General features: G+C 30.2%; 2 protein-coding genes and 1 long non-coding RNA gene across 3 annotated transcripts; 2 read left to right on the forward strand and 1 right to left on the reverse strand.

The window, feature by feature from the left end:
• The first annotated feature begins 13473 nt into the window (after positions 1 to 13473).
• LOC105435532 lies at positions 13474 to 17740 on the forward strand. The gene is made up of 3 exons (XR_004215005.1): positions 13474 to 13997; positions 14097 to 14225; positions 17110 to 17740. It is a non-coding gene; the product is annotated as an uncharacterized LOC105435532 (long non-coding RNA).
• A 326-nt stretch (positions 17741 to 18066) lies between these two features.
• Positions 18067 to 19992, forward strand: LOC105435529 (U11/U12 small nuclear ribonucleoprotein 25 kDa protein). The gene is made up of 4 exons (XM_011657134.2): positions 18067 to 18505; positions 18613 to 18715; positions 18857 to 18956; positions 19599 to 19992. Exons 1-4 carry the CDS (start codon positions 18358 to 18360, stop codon positions 19635 to 19637), a joined length of 390 nt encoding a protein of 129 aa, XP_011655436.1. The 5' UTR covers positions 18067 to 18357; the 3' UTR covers positions 19638 to 19992.
• A 977-nt stretch (positions 19993 to 20969) lies between these two features.
• On the reverse strand, positions 20970 to 25273 carry LOC101203514 (probable serine/threonine-protein kinase PIX7). Its single transcript, XM_004150157.3, has 6 exons — positions 24242 to 25273; positions 23225 to 23544; positions 22984 to 23119; positions 22579 to 22712; positions 22377 to 22500; positions 20970 to 21757 (listed from the first exon to the last, which is right to left on the reverse strand). Exons 1-6 carry the CDS (start codon positions 24360 to 24362, stop codon positions 21318 to 21320), a joined length of 1275 nt encoding a protein of 424 aa, XP_004150205.1. The 5' UTR covers positions 24363 to 25273; the 3' UTR covers positions 20970 to 21317.
• Between the last annotated feature and the right edge of the window lie 1763 nt (positions 25274 to 27036).

Here is a 27036-nt window from a genome sequence, read left to right on the forward strand (position 1 = left end):
TCCTCTTTTGGAGGACATAGGAAATAAATAACATTTTATTTCATAAGTTTCAAATAGTAGGTTCTTTGACTTGATTTTAAATTTGTAGGATAATTCTATTTGGTTTTGAATTTGTAGTATAATTCTATTTGGTCTCTAATGTTTGGTTATTGTTCACCCAAAAATAACCAAAACAATAATTAAAATCATACAATTAAATTAATAGAATTGTAATATTTTTGAAAATCTAAAGATGAGATAATAATAATAATAATAAAAAGAGTAATAAATGAAGAGGGAGTTGTAGAATGGGGCCAACAATAATGGGTTAAGAAGTAGAAGAGAAGTGAGATTGGGAGATTGGGAGATTGGGAAATTGAGTGATGGCTACAAAAGTCCCATTCAAAGCCATGAGTCCAATTCAAATTAGCCACAACCTATTTGAGTGGTGCTTCCCTTTTGTCTCTCTCTCTTTTTCTTCTATATTTTCAATCTTAGCTTAATTAAACAACCCAAACTCTTCCTCATTTATTTCCTTTGCCTCCTTCTTCCAAATTCTCTCCTTTGTCTTTCTCAATTTCTTCACTTGTCACTTTTCTCCTCAATCTATATCTTCCTTTTCAATGTCGCTAGGGACCTCTAATGAGGTTGAATTTTGGTCCACTTTTCTTAATCTGAGTTTGCTTTGGTGCTAAACTACGTAAAAGATATTCACATTGGTCCTTTAAAGTTAATTTACTATCTTCATGGCATCGCCGAATGATGTTTTTTATAGGCCCTTCTTCCGACACTGCTTCTAAGTACGTGTAACATCAACAATGTTAGAGTTGGTTGTTCTAGTGCTCAAGGTTTGCATGGTGTTAATATGAGCATAGCTTGATTATTTCTCAATTAGTATATATAAATACTATTTTAGTCCTATATTTTAAAGTTTATTCAATTATTGACCTTTGTCGCAACGTGATCGCGGCACAAAGCAGTCGACATCCTCGTTCATTTAATTTTAATAAACAAATAGGTTTGGAGTCGCCATGAACCATATTAAGATTGGTCTACATAAATTTAGATTTAAGGTTTGGAAGTTCGTTATGTGTAGGGAATGTGTTAGCATCCCCCACCTATAAAAATAGTTACCAAAATTTATGTTTTTAAACTAAATTAAAGAGGCTAAAAAAACAAAAAATTTTATTTAGGTTTTTTAAATGTTCCATGGTTATCGATTCACATCAAAGAAAAAAAGTAAGTATGAATTGATAATTATGAGTGGCATACGAGCAATTAGAAAAATGAAGTTTAATGAATTGATAATTATGAGTGGCATACGAGCAATTAGAAAAATGAAGTTTATTATTATTATTATTTTTTGTTTCAAAAGATGATATTTTTTTATTTATTCACCTCAAAAATATTAAAATACCAAATTTTGATATTTTAATCTCCATCACATATGTCTAATGAAAAATTTGATGTATCTGAAAATTAATAGATTCATAGAAAATACTAATCAATTTCACTTAAAATACGAAATTGTTTATAATTTTAAAGATAATTTATTAACTAAATTTCAAATTGAGAAATTTGACATATTCATAGAATTTAAATTATAAAACTCATAGAAAACAATACTTCTTCTCCGATTTTAAATTTTATATTCAAATTAATGTCAAAATAGTGTAAAATTTGTGAAATACAGTTGTGAAATAGTTGTAAAATAAAATTTTATATTCAAATTAATGACAAAATAGTGTACAATTTGTGAAATACAGTTGTGAAATAGTTGTAAAATAATATAAGTTGTAAAATAGAATAATATGCAAGCGTATGTGAAATAGAATAATATGTCATGTATGTGAAATAAAATAAGATGCAGATAGGTATTTGTGAAATAAAATAAGATGCAGATAGGTATCGGTGAAATAAAATAACATTCAAGTATCTGCCAAATAAAATAACATACATGTATCTGTGAAATAAAATAATATACATGTATTTGTGAAATAAAATAATATACAGATAGGGTGGGATAAAATAAACTATAATAAAAACAATACACTTACAAAATAATACAAAACGTGTCAAGATACCAAAAAAAAAAATGGGTGTCAAATACTCAACACACTAAACCATGAATTTGAATGACGCAATAAATTTGAAGCCACGTTAATTAAATTGAAAAAAAATATCTATTTAATTTATTTTTTATTTTTTCTTTTTAAAAACGTTAAATGTAAAATTTAAATTCAATTTCTTTTATAAAAATGAAATAAAAATGAAAAATAGAGAACAAGATATAAAAAGTTAAATGTAAAATTTAAATTTAAATTCAATTTCTTTTATAAAAATAAAATAAACATAAATAAATGAAATAAAAGTGAAAAATAGAGAACAAAATAGGATGTCTACCCCTTATACTTTTATTTTCTAATGTTAAATCTTATAATTTCAGTAAATCTTAAATTCTATGATCATGGTTTATTTATTGTTAATTTGTCTATTAAAAAAAAATTAATATACAAAAAATGTTATATATTAACATTTTTATTATGAATGTTTGAAAATAAATATTTTTACACGTTGTATTTTATTGCATAAAAGTTATTATTATTATTATCTTTAATTTACTAGATTTAGACATCAATCAATGCTTATCAAATACTATTATATATACATATATATATATATATGATAGTATTGTCAATGGTTATTTTTAAGTACAAGTAGAAAGCATAAGAATGTGAACTTACACAATAGAAATATGCTTATTTGAAAATATATATGTGTATATGTATGTGTATATCTAATCTAAATCTAAATTCGAAGAAAGATAACAAGTAAAAACGAACATAACTTAATTGACGTATAAATAAAGTGATCGAAAAGTCAATAGTAGTATTCTTTTGTAGCACTAAAACCTAAAATAGTAAATTTGTTATTGAAATTGCTTTTTTTATTTTCCATTTCTAGGGTGGACAAGATATTTTAAGAGGAACAAAAGAATCAATCTATTTGTTATGTATGATTGTAAAGGGTAGAAATAAAGAGAAAAAAAAGAGTGGTGTGGTGGACCAAGGAAATCCATTGTAGAAGATATTGTCATAAGGGTTTGGTTTTGAAGGAAGGAAGAAAGAAGTAGAGGTTAAGTTTAAGAGAAACACAATGACTTCCTTTTTGGGATTCTGAAAACAGAAACCAAAAATGAAAATTGATTGATATTCTCACATTTTTCACTTTTCTATAACTTTGCCTTTTGAGCACATAACCTCCGACCATCATCCTCTCCTAAACATTCATTTGTTTCCCCAATTCTCATTTTTCCCTCCACCATCACCATCACTATCACTATCACCCCTTCTAAACCCCCATTACAAAGAACTTTCTTTTCTAATTATCACTTTCAAATCTGCCTCACTCTTTTATTCTAACTCAAACTATGATGCATATGAGCCATTAATGTATTTGTTAAAGCTAATATAATTCAATTAACAAACAATATACGGATGTGTTTGCGATTAGGAGGCGTGTCCTACAAATTTTCATACTCTTATTTATACTTAAAACAAGTTATTTATGCATATATTATAAAGATTGAGACACTCTATCAATTATTATTGCTTTTTTTTTTTTTTTTTTTGGAATCTTTATAGTTAGGGTTTGCACTCACGACTGTAATGTTTGGAAAAAAATTCATGAAAATCCTAATTAATTATTGAATAAAATCAAGACTAAAGCAATAAATTGTGTTTGATGGTGCAGAAGAGAAACTATAAGAATAAAGTTAGATTTTGCATTTAGTTTGAAACATTAGAGAAAAAATAAATTCATAATTTTCCTTTTCCTTTTCTTTTTCTTTTTCTTCCTATTGTTGCCTCTTTTAATTGAATCTCTTCCATTATTATCATAGTAATCAATGGAATGTCACCCCATTTCTTCAACAACTTGGCGTTCAGTTCTTCTATATTTGGAGAATCATCCAACAACCTATCTTCATTTTTACTCATTCTTGATAGAAAATATTTAAAATAAAAAATAAATCTCCATTTTATGAGTTTTTTTCTTTTGTTATTTGTTATTTTTGTTTGTTTTTTGTTCCACCGTTCAACTATCTACGTACTTTCAAAATTCTTAACATTCATTTGATATGTGATTTCAATTAAATAAAAATATAATAGCGTATAAGGTAATTGTTGGTATTGATGGTTAGAGGTGCTTGTCATTTGTCATTAAAGTTGATTTTTGTTGAAGTTTATTGTAGAGATAGTTGTTGGAGCATGAAGTTGATTATCAAAGGTGATCATTTTCTCCAAAGTTTGTAGTCATAGGTGGTTGTCGAAGGCAAAAGTTGGTTGCACGAAATTGATTTTGGAGTTAGTCGCAAGAGTTTGTTGTCAGAGCTTGGAATTCATCATGCGAAAGTGATCATCAAAGTTGATTTTCGTTAGAGTTTGTTATCAAATGTGGTTATCGGTGCCTATAATTGGTCATCAAAGTTGGTCATGCAAAGATGGTCATTTGAGTTTGTCGTCAAAGGTAGTTGTCAAAGTCTAGAATCAGTTGTCGAAGTTAGATGTGTGAAAGTGGTCGTCAAAGTTGATTCTTGGAGTGTGACAATGATAATCCTCAACGGTGGTTCACCCATTAAAAACATTGAGTAGATGGGAGAGTTATATACCAACTCAGCACCACACATGTAACATTGATAGATCAAAGAATGTGTGTCAAACAACTTCCTAATAATTAGATGATCGACATTTTATAAGTTAAGAAGATGTATTTAGATTCTTTTCAAAATGAAAGAACTTTTAAAGACAAAGATTAATAATAATAAAAAGAAGAATACATAAATATAGCTCAAACTCATGTATATTAATGACTAAAATATTTGTAGTTAAGAAAGCCTTGGTCACATAGTGTTAATAACATTTTAAAATGTTGGTAATTCAAACAGAGAAATGGTGTGCGGAGGGAAATTTTTGTTGGACCTAATAGGTTCAAAGAGGTATCCAGCCCGTGAATGCAGTTTCTATTTAGACCGTTTCTTTCAGCCCTCGGCCCATTACAGGATTAAATGGCCCTTTTAATTTGTAGTTTACATCTCAACAGTTTATATTTCACTTCGGGAGTGCCAAAATTTATTTTACCCATTTATACCCCTCTTCCTATGTAGGATAATACATTGTTTGTGCGGATAAAGGATGGAGCGGAATATCACACAATCACAAATACACAATATTTACAAATTACAATCAGCATTCAAAAATCTTAACTGATCTATGATATTTTCAAAATTAACTATATTTTTCGATTATTCCCTAAATATATCCTATAATTCACAACTATTCTTCAAATTTTAGGCAATCAAGGTACGTATATGAATATCTCTATTTCTTATACAGTATATATTTTACACAAACACTGATCAAATTCACAAAACAAAAGATAAAATTAGGTCAAGCCTCCTCTCTAAACTTCACAGATCATGGGGAAAAAAACAGCAATTGTATAAGGTAACAGTGTTAAACGAACAATCTGGTGGAGGATTTGCCGAATTCGCAGAGGAAGGGTAAATTTACCTTTTGGAAGAAACTCTGGATTGGTCTATGGTGGTATATATGATCTGAAGAAAATGAAGATTGTGATGGGGGATATTTGAATTTGATGGGAAGAGTGAATTTTTGGGTATTTAATTTATATAAACTCAACTACCATGAATATGAGCTCTCAGATTTCAAAGATAATATGGGTTAACAGAAAGAGCAAGTTGGCCATGTCTAACATTCCAACAAACTTTATTGTTTCAAAAAGACAATTTATGAGAAGGAAATGAGGAGAAGATATGTTGTCTACCGTCTACTTCAATTCATAAAATGTACTGTATTTAGTAAATTCATATAACCTTGGTCAATATGATAAACAAGAGGAAGAAGAAGGACAAGATGAGAGAGACGTGAATGAAGAATGTAGTTCAAGGTAACAGTCTATTGCATTTGATGAATGTAAAAGTTTTATGGAATTTTGCTATCAATTTCCTTAAGGAAGAAAATGTCAAAGAGGATAGAAGATGGAAATGCAAAGCACCAATGACAAAAGAAAATCTTGAGGTCTGTGTCATATAGTACTTAGTATATATGAATTACGTGTATGTAAAATAGATTGTATTTGTAAATATTTGTTGTCTATTATCTCATCCATTCTCTATGATGATCCCATCCATTCTCTATGATCCCATCTATTCTCTAATATATTAATGTATGTGATTGATGTAAATTACAATGTATTTGTGTATTATGTTTGGAGTTGTCATCCGCTATGGAGTCAGATACTTTGAAGTGTAGCTAACTTATAGTTTTTCATTGCTTTGTACTTCAAATTATTTGTGAATATTTTGTTGTCTATGACCCATGTATTTTGAAATATGTTGAATCAGATTGTGGTGAATTGTCCGTGTATTTGGGGACGAAACTTGAACCTCCAATTGTTTCTACAACTGATGGAAGGTTTGAAGGGGACAAGTGTATTTGGGGACGAAACTTGAAGCTCCAATCACTTATGCAACTGATGGACAATTTGAAGTGGAGGAAGGGTTTCAAGAATTTTTTTCGGTGGAATCTACCGAAGCAAAAGATAGGGAACCTAGAATCTCTTAAGCTTTGAAGAGTTTCAAGGGGTTTCAAGAACGTTGTTCGGTGACCCTCTTTCCCTCAACGTTTGAATACCTCAAGTGTTTGAAAGGTTTGAAAGATGTGAAGAGATTGATAACATTTAAATGTTTGATCGCCCACGATTTGAAGAAGATATGAAACAACTACCGAAAGTATATGGAGTTTTGATGGTAATTTTTTGGGTTTTGGGAAAAAAATTAGAATTTTGATAGGTATTAATTGTGTGTGCAATGCCAACCGCATAAATTGAGAGGGTAAACATAATAAGTAGTAATTTTAGTAACATAATTAAATAGTAACACTTTTAAAAGATTGCAAATACTAAAAAGTGATCGACTTTTATCGCCGTAGACTTTTGTGATTTATTGGTGATAGATCAATATTTTTTAACATAGTCTCATAGATAGACTCTGACAAATCTTGTTGTATATTTATAATTTTTGTAAGCTATTGTCATATATTCAAATATTTTAAATTTAATTGCAATATTTGTAACTATCTATCCGTAAATTGAATTAAAAGTAGGGATAAAAGAAGTGAATATTTGATGTGAGAATTAGTTGCGTAGAAGCATTGGAGAAAATTATATCCATACTAAATAAATTATTTGTAGTGATAGTATAAACTTTAGGTTAAACACCTCCATTAGTTAACATTGTAGCCTAAATCTCCATTCTAAAAGTTGAGGAGCCAATTTAGTATGCATTTTATAAGTATTATATATTTTGTGTATTACCAAACTAATAAATGTTGGTCTTTCAACCTATTTTATTTTAATTCTCATTATGGCAAATCTGTTAAGGAAATCCCATTTCTATCCATGAAATTAGTAATAAAAAATAACATAGAGATTAAAAGAAAACGATAAGACTAAAAACACAAACTTTAACATTAAAAAAAAATTGCATAATTGATAAAAACATTTAGAAAAAGCAGTTCATACCATATTTTTTTTTATATTGTGAATATGAAAAAATTAGTGATATAGACTGCTATAAGACGGTTATCGAAAGGTTATCAGAAGATTATCAGCTTTTAAATTTGCTACTTTGCAATTTAGAAAATGTAATGACATGGACCCTATTATCATAATTTTTATTGTTATTTTGCAAGCGTCCCTCCAAAAATCCAAATCGCACAAAAATCCACACACACGAAATTTTATTTTGTGAAAAATCATTAAGCTAATAATAATTAGTAGAAATTTTATGAATGACAATCAAGTTTATATCAATCTTTTTAGAAAAAATTATAAATATAATAAAGTTTATAAGTGATAGAATTCTATTGCTGATAAACTCTTACGACTCGGTGATAGATCAATATTTGTATTATGTTGATTACGACATAACTGTACTTAACATTTTGAAAAAACTCAATTTGAGATTGTTTCAAACCAAACAAACTTAAGTTTCCTGTAATCAATTCACTGAAAAGAAAAGTATATATAATAACTACCTGTTTTTTTAAGCATTTTCCAACATATATACTTGCATGTGTTTAGGATCCATTTCATTCAAATGATCTTGGTTTACCAATGCATCTCCATCATCGTCTCTCCTCTACTTAAGTATCACAATTTGAGTCTCCACTTATGTCGTACGTAAAAGAAGGAAAGACAAATCAAATATTAAAAAAAAGAATATATATATATATATATATATATAGATATTATAAAGGATGGGGAGGGAAAAAATTGTGCAGCCCCATGAGGGTAATCAATAAAGTAAGTAAAGAAAAAGGATAGTGAGTGGGAGAGGAGAGAATAGAGAGAATGTGTGTTGACTGTTGGGGGAATAGATTGAAAAAGCCTGCGGATGTGCATGTGTGAGTGCTCGTGTGAGGGAACAATATGGTCTCTTTCTTGTCTCCATAACCTCACTACACACTTAACTTCTTTGAACCCTTCGTCTCCCCATTTCCCTTTTCCCTTTTCCCCCCTCTTTCTTTCTTCCATAATCTCTCTGTCTCCTAACGCATCCACCCATCCTTTTCATCCAATTTTCTTTATATCTATATTATACTATATGTAACCATCCTATACAAAGTATATTATCGATTAGATATAGCACAATGTGTAAAATAAATTATAGATATAGCAAAATTTTGATTAAGTTGATAAAACTTATCAGTTATTGACTATATATCGTTGACACGTTATCATCATAAGTACATCTTTAGGAGTAAATCAACGAGAATTAGGTATGTGTATGCATGCTATTATGATGTTGTAGGTTTTGCTATGTTGGAAGGAGCCCATTAATTCAAGACAAGTTGTGCTATTCCTTAATGGGGAACATAGGCACACAACTAAAGTTAATGTTGATGTCTTTGAGAGATTAAAGAATTGAGAAGCTTGACATACATGGAATTGTTGAAGGGAGCACAATACAAAACTCGATCAATTATTCATATCTAGGTCTGACCCCGATAGATTTTTGTTATATTTGTTGTTCTTTAAATATGTTGTACACCTATTTTTAGCTCTAACCACGTTACTCATTACAATTACCTAATAGATTAAGCTAGTATGGTAAGATGTGTGTCAAAACCCAACCTTCAAGACACATAGCTCAAACAATTAATCAATTGAGATGTCTTTTTCTTTGGTTTTGTGTAGTTCTATATAATATATGAGCTTTGGTTGTTTGAATAACTACTCATAAATTTGAAAGTGTGAGTTTTGGAAAATGGGCACACATGATCTTGAAGATCAGAAATTTGTTCCTACTTAGAAAAAAAAAAACGTTTTTTATACTTACGATGATAGTAACGTACATATGATCACGTTACACTGAGAAAGAAAACATAGTATTTTTACCTAAAATTTTAAAGGTGTATAACTGATCTTGAAATTAGTTACATGTGCTTTGATATATTAAGAATTTCAATTAATTATTGAGAAATTGTCAAAATAGCAAATTTAATCAAATATTTACAAGCAAAATTCAGATTCTATCAATAATAAACATTGATAGACACTGATATGTTTCTATCAATGCATTGATAAATAGTGATATAAGTCTATCCGTTTGTATCATTGATAAGATCCAAAATTTTGATATAGCTTATAAATATATTAATTTATTATACTATATTTGAAAATGCTCCTTAATTATTTTCTTCGTTATTATTAATTTAATTTACAAAATAATTATTACAATCACACCAATAACTCTATATCTTCCTAATTCCAAATGTGTCAAACCTAGCTCTAAGCTTAACAAGTGTATAATGTGTGATATGACCCATCCACTGAACTACCTAGCTATATGTACACTTAAATTGACAAATACACATTTCGTGCGTTTTCTAATAATGTCTCAATATCGCTTGTATTGGTTTGGCAAGACACACATATATAATAGAGTTGAAAAAGAAAAGTCAAGAATTTCATCCCATACATACTAATTACAAAGAAATAATGAAAAAGTATGAAGATCAAGAAAGTTGTCCAAATATTGTTAGGGAGATATTGACCAAGAAAATGAAAAGAAAAAGGTGTATATATATGTTTGTTGGTGTAATTTTAAAAAGGAAGGGCAAACAAGAAAACCCCACAAATGCAAGCCTAAAGTTTTGAAGATATATATATATGGAATAAGTTTTTCTTTTTATCCTACATAGCAACCCCTCTTTTTAATCAAGTGTTCAAACACACACACACACACACACTACACCCATATGCCTTCAAACTTTAAACACACACCATAACATTCTTAAACTTCTCCCCCATGTGAGATTAATTGCCACATATATTTTGCCCTTTTCAGGCTTTCGTTCATGCAATAATTTCTTCTTCCACACACAAAGTAAAAAAGAAAAAAAAAAAAGAAGAAAGGGAAAGTCCTAGGATCTGATGAGAAAGAGGGGGAGGAAATTAAAAAAATATATATATTGGTTTAAGGCATGAGGGAATCTGCTTGGGGCAGGTGGCATGCTTAATTAACTTATTGCCTCAAATCTAGAGAGTGAAAGTTTAAAATGGTTAATTACCAATTTAGTCTACCAATAGTTTTAATATATTTACTGTTTCATTTTGATCATTTTTATTTACAAGTAAACGAGTTAAACTATAAGTCAAATTTCAAAAACAAAACAAGTTCTTAAAAGCTACCACTTTTAAATTTCAGGACTTAGCTTGGAGTTGTTTTTTCTGTCATCACATGAAACCTCACTTGAGACTACTCTTTGTTACAAATTGGTTAATTTTTAGATGAAACTCCATGTTATTTAAATACGGATATCACCATGTTGAGTGTACTCTATATTTCGTTTAAATAACCCAACCATAGAGACCACTTACTTGGGAATTTCTAACTTTCTAGAAATTAAAACGATAAAAAAGTTTATAATTAATTAAGAAAAAGAAGAGAGAATTAAATTGAGTTTGAATTGGTTTTGAAAATTCCAAAATGTTAGTGAAGAGAAGAAGAAGAAGAAGAAGAAGGAAGGAAAGATATAAAAAGTAAAAAAGTTAGAATAATAAGAGAGAGAGCAAAGTCCAATGAAGGTGTTCCCTAATGGAGGCTCAAGGCAAGGCTGCTTTCCCGGCGGTGTCTGCGGTTAAGGTTCGAAGAAGAACCCTTCACTTATGCATTGTTCTTTGTGTATGCCTTAAATCTCTCTCTCCCTTCATCTAACAAACATTACTCTCATTATTTACAATAATCTTTATTCATTTAAAAAAAAAAAGAAAAAAACTAATGCATGTCAATACCAACTTGTCCAATAAAAATAAAAAATAAAACCCTATTTGTTTTTTTCTTTTTTCTGTTTAATATTATTATTACGAATATTTTGTCGATATAATGTGAAGATAATCGGAGAGATTCAACTTCTTTTGTCATGTTGAGTTGTGAAACTTATGATCATATTGTACATTAAAAGGGTTAATTAAGATAGAGAAGTGAAGAAGAAAGAATATTTTTCAAAGTGTTAACCAATAAGTTTTTTTGAGCATTTAGAAAAGTTGATGCTTTTAAATGTTTTCTTCTTCCACTATCTTGTTTTGAGAAGGGGTTTTTTAAAAGATAATTAAAAAAAAACAAATTATTAATAAAAATCTATTACACTCAAATCTCTTTTTTTATAAAATGTAAATATTTTATTCATTTTGCTATCTTTTATAATTTTTCTTTTAAAAAAATGATTTTAATTGTTTCTTTTAACAATAAGAAAACATGTAATTTTACTAATTGTTAGTAAGAAAAAAAAGTTCAAAAAAGAATATTATATATGATTTGAATTAGTTTTAGTTAAAAGATTCAAATTTCTATATTTTTATAGATGTAATAAATAAAAATTAAATGACAAAAAGTGAGTTATCACTCAGTTAAATTACCTCATGAAAAAGAGAAAGAATAAGAATGATACCACTCAACAAATTAATACTTCATGCAAATAAATTGCAAAAATACACTAATAGAAAAAGTAAAAGAGATCGATTAAATTCACAATTATCCCTTAATTAATATATAGGTTGATGATAATATTCCAACACATTATATTTTATAAACACACAACACTCAACTTAGGCCAACAATACCCGAACCAAATAATTCAATAATACAAGATATAAATATAATGTCCACACACACATAAAACATAGTCTAATACTTTATTATGGGAAAGCAAGAGGGTAATAAGCCAACTATCTTATTCTCTCTTTGACATAGGTTTAATCAAAATGGAACAACCACTTATGAAAAAGTGGGCATTAAAATAATATTAGTCCTAGAAAGACAGGCACAATCAAAACCCAAAGTTTTTTTCTTTAGGATTTTCCCACTTCTTTTTCTTCTTCTTCTTCTTCCTTTTTGGTGGAAGAATATTTCAGATGCATGCGCTATGTTTTAATTGAGTACAAACTAAGCATGAGGAAAAGAAGAAGAAAAAAAAAAACCCTAAAGTAAAGTGTGTTGTTATTCCCCTTCATACATCATTTCCCTCACCTTCTTCAACCCCATACCCCAAGGAAAGGCCCTTAAAACCCTACACAAACCCCATTATAAACATCCCATTTCTCTTCTTCCCTTCTCTTCATTATATTCTTCCTTTTTTTTTTTTCCTTTTAATAATCTCTCTTTGTCACCCATCATTGCATATATACCACACATCAACACAAAGTTTAATTCATTACTTCTATTCCTCAATCTCCCTTTTTGGGGTCCAAATTTGAGCTCCCTTTTCACAACCCTATTATGTTCTTTCAATTATATCATTTCCCACTCTTTCATGCTCTAACTTCAAATCTTAGGTTTTGTCCATTTATATGCTTTTATAATTTCATTCAAATTCATGATTCTTGTATTTCTCAAGTATATCTTGTTGAATCTTATTGTTTGGAGGTTATATATATGAATTTTCTAAATGATGTTGATGTTGATGTTGATGTCGGTTTCTTTGAATTCTTGCTTTTTATTGTTGTTGAGGCTAAGGATCAGAGAAATTGAAGACTCTATTTTTTTTCTCATATTCTATCGTTATTAGAGTGCAATATAATTGTGCAATTACAAAAAAGTTTTGGAGAATCAAGAGTCATCCTCTTTATTAGCTCAAGTGATTTACACCTATTATGTCTTGTGATATCCTTTGTAGGGCTTGGCTTTTGTCAAATCGATTATTGTCTTAGTATATATATTTATATTTTGTTTCCTTTTTATTTTCTCTTGATATCTCTTTATTATTCTTCCCCACCACCACCAACAAAACCACCAACTCTCTACCTCCTCCAACTCCCACCTGACTCACCTTACCTTTTTTTTTTTCTCCATCTAAAAACATTCCATTTGTTTATTTCCCACCTAAAAATTAAAAAAAAAATACCAAAAAATTATTCATTTTGTTCTCCTTTTTGGTGCCTGAAAATGGGTCCAATTTTCTGGTATTATTGTTTCATTCAATAATTCTTTCTTCTTTTTGGTTTGGTAAGTGGACACCTTTTCGTACCCAAAAAGAGAATTTGCTTTACTTAACATAAGAACCCTCTCTCCTTTTCCCCCTTTCTTCATGTCTATTGGGGTTTTTCAGATTCATGATTGTTCTTTCTTTTCCTTTTTCTCTGGGTTTCTACTGTTTTGATCTGCATATATATACATATGTGTGTGTTTTTGTGTAGTCAAGGAATGAAGCCTAGGAGGGATTTGGTACGAAAATCATAAAGCGATATTGGTGAGGTTCAATCCGAAGATGGATTTTACAACGATTGTGAAGTACGATCTCTGATTGAGCCGCGCCAATATCACTTTTGTATTATATTGCCTTTCTTCTTCTATAGGGTTTTTCTATTTCATTCGAACCCTAATTTTTTGTTTTTTTTTTATTGTTTTTCTCAACCAACACACGGATATCAGAAAGGTTAGTATATGTGACCCCATGGTATATAACCAATATTTAAACTATACTCAAGTTACTAATTTATTTTTCTTTCTTTTATCACTTTTTTCCACACCACAGCCAGTTAATCATCATGATCATCAGCACAACGCGCTTAATCTGATCACAAACGTGCCATCAGTTGTTGAATGTGGACCTTTTAAAGTACATCAAGCTGATCTTTGATTTGATAACCAAGCAAAAACTAAGGTATGTCAATATGATCTGCTACTATTTAAACGTACCATACGTCTTCCTATGTTTATATGTGAATGCATGAATATAAAGTATATACAAAATGTGAATTGAAGTCCCAATTAAACCATTGATCTGCCTTTTAATTCTTTCTTCCTCTCTTCCTTTTCTAGAATTTGGTATAATATTCCGTGTTCGAAAATAACGCAATAAATAAATATTTCACCTAACTTTGTAATTAATTATATGTATAGCAAAAATTTAAAAATATTTACAGATATAATAAAATAGATAGATTTCTACACATAACACAGTGTCCCAAATAGACTTTTGAAAGCTAAAATCTAACTTTTGCTATAAATATATAAATTATTTTACATCGTATCATTTCTGTCAGTACTTTAGATTTAATAGTTATATTTGCAACTATTTATTTATTTTGTTTATTTTTCATTTTATCCTTTACCTTTTAGATATGGAGTCCTTTTAGTAGCCCTTCTGTTAGTATTTCAAAATCAAACTTGAAAAATATAGTTCTAATTAAATGCTACTCTTTACAATCCTCATATTATGTTATAGTAATCAATAGAATACTTTACTAGTACTGTTAAATGTGGCTGTATAATGATTACTCTATACATTTTGCTTAATTTATTTTTCAGTTTACACGATTGTCAACCAATGTTACAGAACAACTATTTAAGATTTAGGTGTCAAGAAAATTCGTAGGAAATTAATTTAAAGGTAAAATTTATCAATAATATAATATTAGATTTTTATTTTAAGCAAAGTTACTATAATTAATTAGTAATGATTTTGTTTATGGTACAAATAATTAAATGTGGGCTTAATGCACTGTATCTTTCATCTTCATCATTTTTTTCCCCTTCTAAATTAACTTAAGAATTACACACAACAAATAATAGATAAATAAACTTTCTCCAAAAAGAATTAGATAAATAAACATTTGATAAATGGATGTATGTTTCTGTATTTTTTAACATTTTGTTGTTCGTAATAACAAAAAAAATTGAGTATTATATATATATATATATATCGATATCAAACAAAAGCTCGACCATTAAGTGGATCGGAATATCTCAATTAGGTTGACATACATTAGTACTGTCATCCTATATACTCAATAGGAGACAAATATGAGTTGTGTTGTTATAAAAGAAACAATGTATAAAGGAGAGATGGAGTGGAGCTTAGAACGTTGATAAATACAACGAAAAGAGGCTAGAAAAAAACCTTCCAAACAAGAAAGAATAGACCTCAAATGTCGCTCATAAATAGAGTTACAATTTGTTGAAAGGTTCGAAACCAATTAAGTCATCACTCGAATCTAATATGGGTTGTGGCCAATAGTTGGAGACAATCGTTATGGACTTCTCAATGGATACCAATTAAAAGTTGTCATTTGCAAAGTATTTTGACAACATGAGTTGGAACGTGAGATTCTCAACATGCAGATTTTAGATTTTCTTCCATTTTCATATATTTATTTTTGTGTTGAGCTTTGCAAAGAAGAGACAACAACAACGAGTAAGGTAGTATAGGGTCTGTTTAATAACGCTTTCATTTCATTTGTTTCATAATCTCTTGATGAGTTATTTTTCTAACATTTTCGCTTAATTTTTTTAGTTTATATATAATTTAATTACGTAAAGAATAAAAAAAAATATAGAATTTACTTAAATATAACAATTTATCAATAATTAATATTATCAAATACACATAAATTTTGTTGCAAAATTAATCAATATCGTTAGAATTTTAATTTGAAATATTATTTCTCATTCAATTTATTTTTGTCTTAAATGATTTTGATTCAAATTCAACTCAATTTTATTATTACATGAATGTCATGGTTGTAAAACATTAAAAATAACGTAAATGATTCTCTTAGTAAAAAAAAATTATAAATGTAAATTTCTAAGACACAAATATAATAATTTAAAATTTAAAATAATATATAAACATGCCTATTACAGAATTTGAAATTTAAAATTCGAAAATATTTTAAATAAACCTTCTAACATTTAAGTGAAAATAATATTTAAATTTCAAAATTAAATTAAACATATAAATATAAAAAGTTAATAAATATAAAATAGAAAATAAATATAGCTCAATGGGAAAAAAATAAAATTAGATCTAAAATTTGAAAATCAAATAATAAATTAATCTAAACGTTGAAAATTTAAAATTCAAAATTAAATGGAAGATATAGTTATGAAAAATTAAGAAAAACAAATTAAAAAATATTAAACATATATATATATGAAAGATTAATAAAAAAACAAATTAAGAAAATATTAAACATGTAAATATGAAAAATTACCGAAAGAAAAAATTAAGAGAAGATAAGAAATATTAAAAAAGAAAAAAAATGAACTTAAGACCTAATGATCAAAAGCGGATATAGATATGCATGTCTTCTCACCCATTAACAAACTAGAGATTTTAGTGGAAATAGAACTAAATAAAATGGAAAGAGAAATTTGTTATTGCAAATGATGATAAATAATCACTGTAGCAAGAAAACCGAAACAAAAAATCTAGGGGGAGGGGGTTGGAGGGTTCGAAAGACAGATCAGAGAAGACATAGTAGCACAAGCCATTCACTAATTTCTTCAAGCTCACCTTTGGCATTAGCAGGATGAAGTTTGATAGGCCACGAGTCTTTGAATGGAAAGAAGGAAAGATTGACGAAGTTGAACCTGAGGATATATATATTGATCCAATGATTTTTTGAGGATATATTGATCCAATAATAGATAGAGTAAGAGTAAGAGCAAAAACAGTTGAGGATTTTACCATATTTTGAAGGGTTGTCTATTTTGTTTTAAAAGAGAGTATAGGCATTTTGTTATGAATCCTTGAAATTTGTCAGATAGTTTCTGAAGATCAACGTGAAAAAGCTTATTGTGAAGGCTTGCAAGTGCTGAAGCTTCATCTCATCAGCCTCCATGGCCATCCTTTTTCAATAATCTTGTGATTGTTGAAAATCCGGAGGAAGCAATTAAAGGGAAAAGGTTTGCGGATCAAAATGCAGAGAGTAACGCTCAACTGTCTTGGTGCCGGTGGATTGGCAGCGACGGAGGAGGAGGAGGAGTGCGATTGCGTGGGCATGCAGTTGGTGTTGGATTGATTGAGGTGAGAGGGGAGGAAGACAGCCACGTAAGGGAGGAAAAGTGTGTGATAATTAGGGCAGAGGGAAAAAGATGACACCTGAATATTTCAGATCTGGTAGGAGGGTTTGGAAGGGTATCTTGAACGTCATACAATGGCGTCGGCACTTGTTCCTTACTCTCCCAACTGGCGACGATGAGTTTAGTGTCTTCAGATACACTTTCTTCCGACCATGTCTCTCTCTCAATTGTCCTTTTATGCATTGGAAAATATTTCTTTTCTCGTAGTGTACATCATAATTGTTATACTTTATATAACCCATAAAAGTAAGATATCAATATGATAAAAATCACAAAATATACTACTCATATTAAATAGTAAGATTGCATGTATATATATTGATCATTTTCATTAATGTACAGAATGTGTTTGTTATATATTTAACATTATTTATCATTCCTTTCACAAAAAAAAAAAAAAAAAAAACTATAGATTTCATTTTAATTTTATCATATTTTATTATAAGATATTTTATATCTCTATCGATGATAAAGTAAGATTAATTATAAACTATATATAGATATAGATTTCGATTAATTTTTAAAGTTGGATATTTTTTAATTTGACTATTTAAATATTGTTCACCTGTGAACTTATTATTTATTTTTTGGTAAGTTGTAAAATATTTTGAAATGGGAGTTGAAAAAAAAGTCAAAAAAGAAAATGAAATGGAATGAGCAAATGGGTGTGGGTGTGGGTGTGGGGGGTGTGTGCGTGTGTGTGTGTTTGAGGGTCTCCTAAATAAACCGTTTCCCGCTTTCATAGCTAAACCAACCAACCAACCAACCAATTCCGGTGGTCTTTTCTGTCAAATTCTCTTTCACTCCCTCAATTTCTTCCCTGTTTTTCCAAACCCTAAACACTCTCTGCTCTTCAAATATTTCATTACTTTAATCTCAAATCCTCCACTATTATTCCTCAATATTCAATCTCATCATATTTATTCTTCATGTCTCACATTGAACCCATTGTCCCCGATTCTTGCTGTATTTCTCCTCGCTTTCATAGCAACAGTTTTCGCCGCTCTCTTCGCTATAATCGCCTTCCGCCCCAGCTCCTCCGACTCTCCGTCTTGAAATTGGACGGTTCTTCTTTTGGTAACTATTCCCTCTTTTTTTTTTTTTTTCTATTCATTTCCCCTACGTACCTCGATCTGATTGCAAATCCGAATGTTCCGCTTTCGATGTATTTGTTTAATTGATAGAGGTGCAAGTTGAAAGGACGGCGACGGTGGCCGCGGTTAGAGATGCGGTGGAGAGTGTTTTCTGTGAAATGTCGATGAATAAAGAAGATTTCAATATTTCTTGGTACGTTGTTGGGGATTTTGAATACTGAATTCCGTATATTAATGTATTATATATCTGTGTGTGTGTGTGTGTGTTGAATTGGAAACTGAAACTTATCAATTAAAGTTTGTTCAATTATACTTTATTTGGTTTCAATTGTAGGCCACATGTGTGGGGTCATTTTTGCTTATGCTATAAACATTTCAAGCTCATGGACGACAAATCTCGTATTCAACATTTTGGAATTCGTGATGGTGATCAGGTATTCCCATCTTCTTTTGTTAACTGTTTTGGCTTTCGTTTTTGAAATTCGAACTTAGGTCCCGTTTATTCACCCAAAGGTAATTAATCAACAGTAATGTAGAAAGCGGGTCAGTTCATTATGTTTGTTGTTATCTACCGTGTTTTGTAATCAGAATGAACTCTAGATGGTAATCAAAATGAACTGTAGCTGTTAATAAAAATCCAAGAAAGATGCTAAATCTGATTATGCTTGAAAATAATGAATGACACACTACTTCTTATCCTTTTTATCTCTCACATTTACCGTTAGTATTAGAAAAGGTAAAGACAATTTTAATTAATAAACACAATTGAAAACAATTCAATTTAATTGCGATTCAGACAAATTACATTCAATGCATCAAACGGAATCCCAATATGATTAAACTCGTTTTCATTAGGGATTAGTAAAGGTGGCCTTAATGGATTTAATTTCTTGTTATCCACTTGTTTCACGTTAAAGAGAAAAAAAAAAAAAAAAAGATGAAAACCATTCATGAAAAACAAGTATAATCTTCAAAAAGCCAAATTGGTTGATCAAATTAAACGATTATTTCTCTGTTTGATCTGTTGTTTGTGACATTTGAGTATTAATGAGTTATATGCTGGTTCCCTTATGCAGCTGCATTTTGTGGAATTGAGATGTCCCATAGAAGAATAAATAGATATGTGTAGAAAGAAATATAGAAAGATTGAAGAGATGAACGGCTTCTGGTATAAAGTGGTCAGAAGGTTTTGGGCGTGAATTATTATTATAAATTGGTTTCATGATGTATCTTTTTTCTTCTATTTCCACTGTACTTTTCCTTTGTTTGAATTCAAAAATATAATCCATTAGAAGACCAGTCTCTAAGGTACTTAAATTGCTTTAAGAGAAAAACAGAAGACAGAATGGCGATCATACTCTTCTTTGTTTTTTCATCTCAGATGGTGAATCTCATTGCCTTGTCTAACTAACTTGGTGCATGTGTAAGGAACTATTTGGTTTGAAATGTTTTTCTAAGAGTGTTTGCTTATCTATTTGTTTTCTGTTTCTTTGCAAGGTGTGTTTACTAACTTTCTTTTGTGTCTAAAAATTAAGAAAATTTGATAGTGAAAAAAGAAACTTTCTAAGAGTAGGTTTTGTTTTTCAAAAACAGAAAACAAAATCAATTACTAAACACACATGTATAGTTTTGTTTGTAATAATTAAAAAACATAATGTAAAACAGAAAATTGAAATTGTTACTAAATAAGGTTATAATTGTTTGAAATTTGACGAAGATTACACTTTTACAAAGATGAAAAGCAGAGCAAAAAATTAAGAGTAAATAGACTTTATTTTCAAAAAAACAAAAAACCAAAATTCAAATTTATTATCCCAGGGAGCTTCAGTAGAATGCTATTCCTTCTTAGTTTTAAATTTGAAAAAGATTGATTCAATCGAAATTGCACAAAGGTTTTTTTTTTTTCTTTTTCTTTTTTTTTCTAGCCCTCTAGATTGTTATACATACATACATATACATATATATATATATATATAGAACTAGTGCCTTCCAATTGATTATTGGAATGTGCGAGAAATAATACTAAAAAATTGCTCTAATACTATATTAAAACCGACACTATACAAAATAAAAAATAATAATAAAGTTAGATCTATAAAATTTTAATGATTTAATATTTTATAGCTTAAAAAAAACAAAGGTGGAGAACTTTTGATATATAGACATGAATCAGAATGAGCATGACTGAGACTGACCACCAACAGCTCTTTTTCTCTTGAAGATTATGGTAAAAGATTTGAAATACATGGTTACTAAGATCTTTGAAACAATGATTGATAGAATAATTAAAGGTAGATAAGATTCGTTTGTTGTAATGGGCCACATTAAAGAAATAAACATGATTAGAAGCATCTTTGTATAAAGTTAATTATTCTTGATTGCTGATCAAAAAAGAACGGTGTTAACATACCTCAGAAACAATGCATAAAAAAAAAAAAAAAAACTGATTGGACAAACTAAGAATGGAGTTCCTCATAGAAAGGAAAGCTTAATATTTTCCCATAAATGTTCAAGAAAGATACAATGACAGTGACTCCAAATATGACAATCTTCAAACTGAAAGATCCTGGCTACCTAAAGTTTTCATTGTCACTTACATGGTAAAAGCAGATCCACAAAGGAAGATCCAATAATTTCCTCTCCTATTCTACCTCTGGTTTTGGCTAGTATTTGAATAGAATAGGACACTAAACATGTTTTAGTTTGTTGTATTATCTAACCAAATCTGATTAGCTATCGTCAAGATTTCCGATCTTTGTTTACTAGTCGTAATCAGAGAGAGATTATGGGACTGATCACCTTACATGCTGCTTTCCAGTGTTCAATGGAGAAGCTCTGAAGCTTTGGGTGTAGGTTAGTCCTTCGGGTTTCTTCTTGCGCCTCCCTTGTGAAGATGAGCGGCAGTGAGATGTTAGGATGGCGAGGTCGTTGAGATCTTGTAGTGGAGTCAAAATCTTCACGACTTCGTCCATGGTTGGACGTAGTTTTGGGTCCCTGCTGAGGCAACTGCAAGCAAGCTGGGAGACTTTCTGCACACCTTTAATGGAATAGTTAAATTCCAAGCGGGGATCTACTATTTGATATAGCTTTCTTTTATCAGCTAAATATGGTCGAGCCCATGTGACAAGGTTTTGTTCTCCGCTTGGACGTTTCTTGTCCATGGATCTTCTCCCTGTTACAATCTCGAGAAGCACAACACCAAAGCTATAAACATCATTCTTCGATGTCAGATGTCCTGTAATCCAATCAACAAAAGTTGGAAGTTATTGAAAGATATCTGTTACTAACTATCGTCGAGAAAATAAGAAAATACATGCTCTATGAGTCACCTCGGAGTTTAAAAGTAACAAGGAGAACAAAGACAAGACGATACTAAAACTGGTGGATTCTCATCTCTCAGAACTTGAGCTGTGAATCTGACATGAGAAAGTTTTCATGCTTTTCCAAACAAAAAAATCAGGAATGTTTTTCCTCTGCTTTCCAAACTTAACCTTAGCTCATCATTTGTAAGATTTAGATGGTGACATAAGCTCTACTATCCACTCTTATATAACCATTTGATCAATCAGCTTATAAGGTTCATCCAGCTACTACCAATGGCATATCATTTGGACCTATGGAAAAAAACGACTAGTTTGCATGGAGAGCTCATGGAGTTTAATCCTTGCCAATCTAGATAGTAGAGAGGAGAACCTAAGTATTAAGGATAGCTACATTTCCAGCAGTTGATTGACTATGTGAGTTCAACATTATTTAAGGTTAATTATTGACTACAATTTTTCCACAAAGGCTCGCACAAATGATTTAGTATAAAGGGGTTTCATCTAGTTAAAACAAATACTACAGAAATCTACCTGTCATTACATATTCAGGAGCAGCATAGCCATATGTCCCAATTACCCTGGTAGAAACATGTGTTTTGTCTCCTTGAGGCCCAGCTTTTGCAAAACCAAAATCAGAAAGCTTGGCATTGTAATCCTGTAAAATCAATGTCATTTGTACAATGAGATAAATAAATGAATTAAAATGTTTTGACCATTGCCATTTGAAGCATACCGAATCAAGCAATATATTGGATGTCTTAAAATCTCTGTAGATAACAGGTACTGGGCCACTATGGAGAAAGGCCAATCCCTTCGCCGCTCCAAGGGCAATCTTAATCCTATTGGACCATGGAAGAGGAATAGTTCCTGCAATAGTCATGAAGATAAGCATCTGTGCCCTATAAGTAGTCTCTGACTAAGACGGCTGTTGATCGAAATTCCAAAAGGGCCTCTCGAGATTAAGTAACTCAATCTATTGATATTTTGGAGAACAAAAGTATATTAATGGAATTCTTATTGCTTATAAAAATTCAAGTATCACAACGAAATATGTTCATTTGACAAATAAGTTCATTGTGTTGGTTTCTGAAAACTGAATGGGAGAACTAGTGAAAAAGAACGAGAAAGAGATTCTTACTTCTGAAAAGATGGTTCTCAAGACTTCCACGGCTCATAAACTCGTAAACAAGCAAACGTTGATCATCTTCGTTACAGTAACCTATAAGCTTAACAAGATTTGGATGGTGAAGTTGTCCGAGAAAGGCAACCTCAGCCTGTAACCGAGGAAATATGTTACATTAGCAAATTTTTAGCACTCTCCAACAGGTCCCCTTTATAAGATAAGTCTTTACGAACCCAAAGCAGAAAGTTTTACTAACCACCCATTCTCTGTGGCCTTGAAGACCATCAAGTTTCAAGCTCTTAACAGCTACTGTAATTCCTGATCCGGGTTTTGCAGGGGCTGTCCCATTCTCCTCAATCCATCCTTTAAAGACAAATCCGAATCCACCTTCCCCAAGAATACTATCAGGTCTAAAGTTTCCAGTTGCTGCCTTGAGCTCATAAAAAGTGAACTGAAGCAGTTTGCTTGATTTTTTATTATCCGATTGTGATGGATTGGCATTATCAGAGACTAGCTCAACTTCATTCAAGGTACAGAGATCCCTGTTGCTAGCATTTAAATACCGTGTTTCGGTAGCTGCAATGACAAAAAGTGAATATCTGCTTAATAACAATAAGTCTTCCTTTCACAGACTACAAAAAAAACATGATTGTTTGAATTGAAGAACTAGTTCCGCAAAACTTTGCCATAGATAAATATGAAAAGACAACCAAAGGACAAATTTTTTGCAGCATCAAGATTCAGATCTAATAGTGCATTAGACTAGTTCCAGCAGCCACACTAATCTTCTTCAAAGGCACAAGCAGATGGGTATCGAGATTTAGTGGTAGCCACAACAGAAAAACGTGATCATAGTGGAATCAGTGGAAATACACTTTGGGATCTGTAATCTTGGCTGCAAATGCTTAATGCATCAATGAAAATTCTTTTACGAAACACCCACTTCTTCAGATTAACGGGCTAAAGAATAAAAAACTTTGCAGCTTTTAGTGAGGAACCAGAAGCTGAGGGGATAAATAGTTGACACCCATTTTAAGATATCAGTAAATCAAACCACTTTAATGTGCCAGAGAGAAAAGGCGATGGAGAAACAAAGTGATGAAAGTGTAAATGAACTCATCAAAAACAGTCCGCGATACTGGTGCAAATTGAGCACTATAAGGCATGGAAACAAAGTTTCAAGCCAAAAACTCAAAATTTGGCAGTAGACACCCCAGATAGAACCCATAAATGCAAATATAAAACCAAATAAAGGAAAGAAATGGTTTGTTACCAGAATCATAAACTAGGCTAGTTCGAGGAATGGTATTTGGAGAGTCTCTGGAAACAGAGGATTTGCAAACACCAGAAACAGTACGAGTCAAAACACCCCAACAACCACACCTTTTCTCCATACCCTTGAAGCTGCTTCTAGCTAGTTGCTTTTTCAATTTCAATGAGGTGTGATTATCATAGCGTAAAGAAAACAAATGGAAAGCATTAACCACAGGATTATGGGGAAGATAAGACAGAGAGAGGAGGAGAAAAAGAATGGTAGAAGAGAGAGAAAAGGAAAGGAATTTTGTTGAGAAGGGTTGATGCTGCTGTTGGGGATTACAGGCATCATCATCACCATCATCGCAGTGTGTACAAAAAGAACTTTTTTTTGCCACCACCTTTTAGTGTGGGGAATGGGATCAGTACAAAGTTACCAGAAACACTTTGGGTGTAGAAGTTTTAGCAATCAAAGGGAAAGCCGATCAATGTCTTTGTAAACAAACAGTTCCATAGGTAAAAAGTAAGTAATATCCCAATTTCCAAATTACAAAACAAAACATTAGAAATAAGGTAAAATAGTCCAAATTCCATCCACGCAAATGGGTTTCATAAGTGAAACCATGTCCGATTAGTAATCAATCACTGTTTGGTCAAAGAAAAAAATGCAATAGAAAGGCAGTCAGTCAAGAGCATATCTAAACGAAATCGTTATGTATTCTCTATGACAACAGAAGTGCAATGAAAATGGTGGGGAAGGATGGATATATTCGAAAGTGGGTGGGGAGGAAGAAGATTGGGGATTTTAAGAAGAAAAGGGGTTTTGAAGAAATGAAAAGAGAAGTCATTTCATAAGCTGGATTTTTTTTTTCCTATCAAAAGCAAAATACAAAATCTGCTTCTTCTATCTTTTGTCTTCTCAGTGTGCGCTGTGATCGTAACAAGACAAAGGGATTGTTGGATTTGGGAAAGTAGTTTGGAGTGAAACACATTTGGAATCATACACAGATTGTGGGTCCGATTTAGCGATCCCCCATTCCATTAAACAACAAAATATTCAAATACCCATTTACATAACTCAGAAGTGCGCTCAAGAGAATTTTACAGAGAACCCATATTTTTCGACGGACAAATCCTTCCGCGGTGATGCGGCGCCAGGGTTTATGCCCTCCCTCCCTCTTCACTCAATTAAACTCATCTTCTCATAATTTTGTCAATGGTGTTCTTAATAATATTTTTTATTTTTACCATTTTTGTCTTTTCCCTTGATCTCGATTTTTTATCCAATAACGATTACTAACCAAATTTAGCAATGACAAAAAGTTTAAAATATATTGAACCAAATTGGATTTCAAACTATGATTATCAAACTAAATATAGTGGGTAGAAAGAATGAGTACACAAATCCATCCCATGAGTAATTTAAGTCAGTAGATTCAGATGTTTTGAGGGGTACTCTAAGTAGTGACTTTAAAAAAAAACAAATATAGGTAGAACAATTTATTAAAAGATGATTCTAATATATTTAGAATTGATTTTAAGTATTATGATTAGTTCTAAAAGTTAATTATGATAAAGATCTAATTTTATTTATTGTTAAATTCTCATTTGAAAGAAACAGTTTTCGCAAAGAAAAAAATGTAATTTGGAGATGTTTTTGGAGTGATTTATGCTTACTCTTTTCTCAATATAATATGTATATATATATTGCCATATATGTAAAATTAACTTTAACAAATATGAAATAAATATATTTATAAAAGTTTTTTTTTTTTTTTCAAAGGTGGAAAAAGAGAAGAAAAATCCAATGTTGGATCTTATAATCTAAAATTTGTGTTAAAAAAGGGAAAAGGCAATTATTTTAGTGAAGGAATATTGGGTACTTATTTGTTGGTTATTGATTTTAGTAAATAGTAAATCCATTTTTCAGATTTTTTATTCTAATTCCAATAATAATGTTTTTTTAAACTAACAACATAGAGGAAAGTAGTGTATGCAGTCACATCCCACGTAGCTAAAATCTAGACAAAGTTAGGATTGAAATTGTGTATCGTGTATACAACTTTCTTTTGTTGTTATTTTAAAGATGAAACGTAGATGCATTCATTTAACTATAACTAAAAAAAGAAGTCAAAAGCCTGAAGTTTATTATGTTTTAAAAAATGTATAACTTATTTAGAGAGTTATAATTTTAATTTTGAATTTTCATAAATAGTTTAAAATGTATTCAAATTAGTAGAAATTCAATAATTTTTTTTAATAAAATTCAAGATTTGGTGTAGTAAAACAATATTAGATTTTTTAAGAATATTATAGTAAAAACAAAAATGAAGCTCATGAATTAGAAACGAAAAATAAATAAAAATAAATTTTATAAGTTTGTAATTCAATTTTTATCCTACAGTTTAATTTGCAATTTAAATTTCAAATGAGAAGGGAATATTTTATTTTGATTATAAATTTAAATTAGGGAAGTGTATATTTAGAAATATAAAATATTGATTTCGGTAATTATTACCAAAAAAAAGTTAATAATAAGTTTGACACAATAAAATTGACCAAAAATATTTTGTTACAACTAAATGAAGAAAAATGCACCTTTTATGTTTTATTGTTTATGGAAAAAAGATAGTTATAATATTTAAAATAATTATTGAAATAGGTTATTTTTAAAAAAAAATCGGTTTGGGTATAAAACAAAATATGATTAATTGAAAAATAAAAGGAGTCAGAGTCATGTGTCAGAGAGGCTCTTCCTCCCATTCTGTCCTCAAAAAGAATTAAACCTTTTTAACCAACTTGCCTTTTATTAGC

The sequence above is a fragment of the Cucumis sativus genome, chromosome 1 (genome assembly GCF_000004075.3).
Source record: "Cucumis sativus cultivar 9930 chromosome 1, Cucumber_9930_V3, whole genome shotgun sequence".
Classification (NCBI taxonomy): domain Eukaryota; kingdom Viridiplantae; phylum Streptophyta; class Magnoliopsida; order Cucurbitales; family Cucurbitaceae; genus Cucumis; species Cucumis sativus.

Bases quoted from the DNA above. Each gene is read 5' to 3' on its own strand.
- LOC101203514 (XM_004150157.3), bottom strand. From the start codon at position 24,362: ATGGAGAAAAGGTGTGGTTGTTGGGGTGTTTTGACTCGTACTGTTTCT. The intron at 23,545-24,241 runs GTAACAAACCAT...TTGTCATTGCAG, and splicing joins TAGCCTAGTTTATGATTCTG to CTACCGAAACACGGTATTTA. The intron at 21,758-22,376 runs GTAGATTTCTGT...ATTGGATTACAG, and splicing joins TCCTGAATATGTAATGACAG to GACATCTGACATCGAAGAAT.
- LOC105435529 (XM_011657134.2), top strand. From the start codon at position 18,358: ATGTCTCACATTGAACCCATTGTCCCCGATTCTTGCTGTATTTCTCCT. The intron at 18,506-18,612 runs GTAACTATTCCC...TTTAATTGATAG, and splicing joins ATTGGACGGTTCTTCTTTTG to AGGTGCAAGTTGAAAGGACG. The intron at 18,716-18,856 runs GTACGTTGTTGG...TTTCAATTGTAG, and splicing joins GAAGATTTCAATATTTCTTG to GCCACATGTGTGGGGTCATT.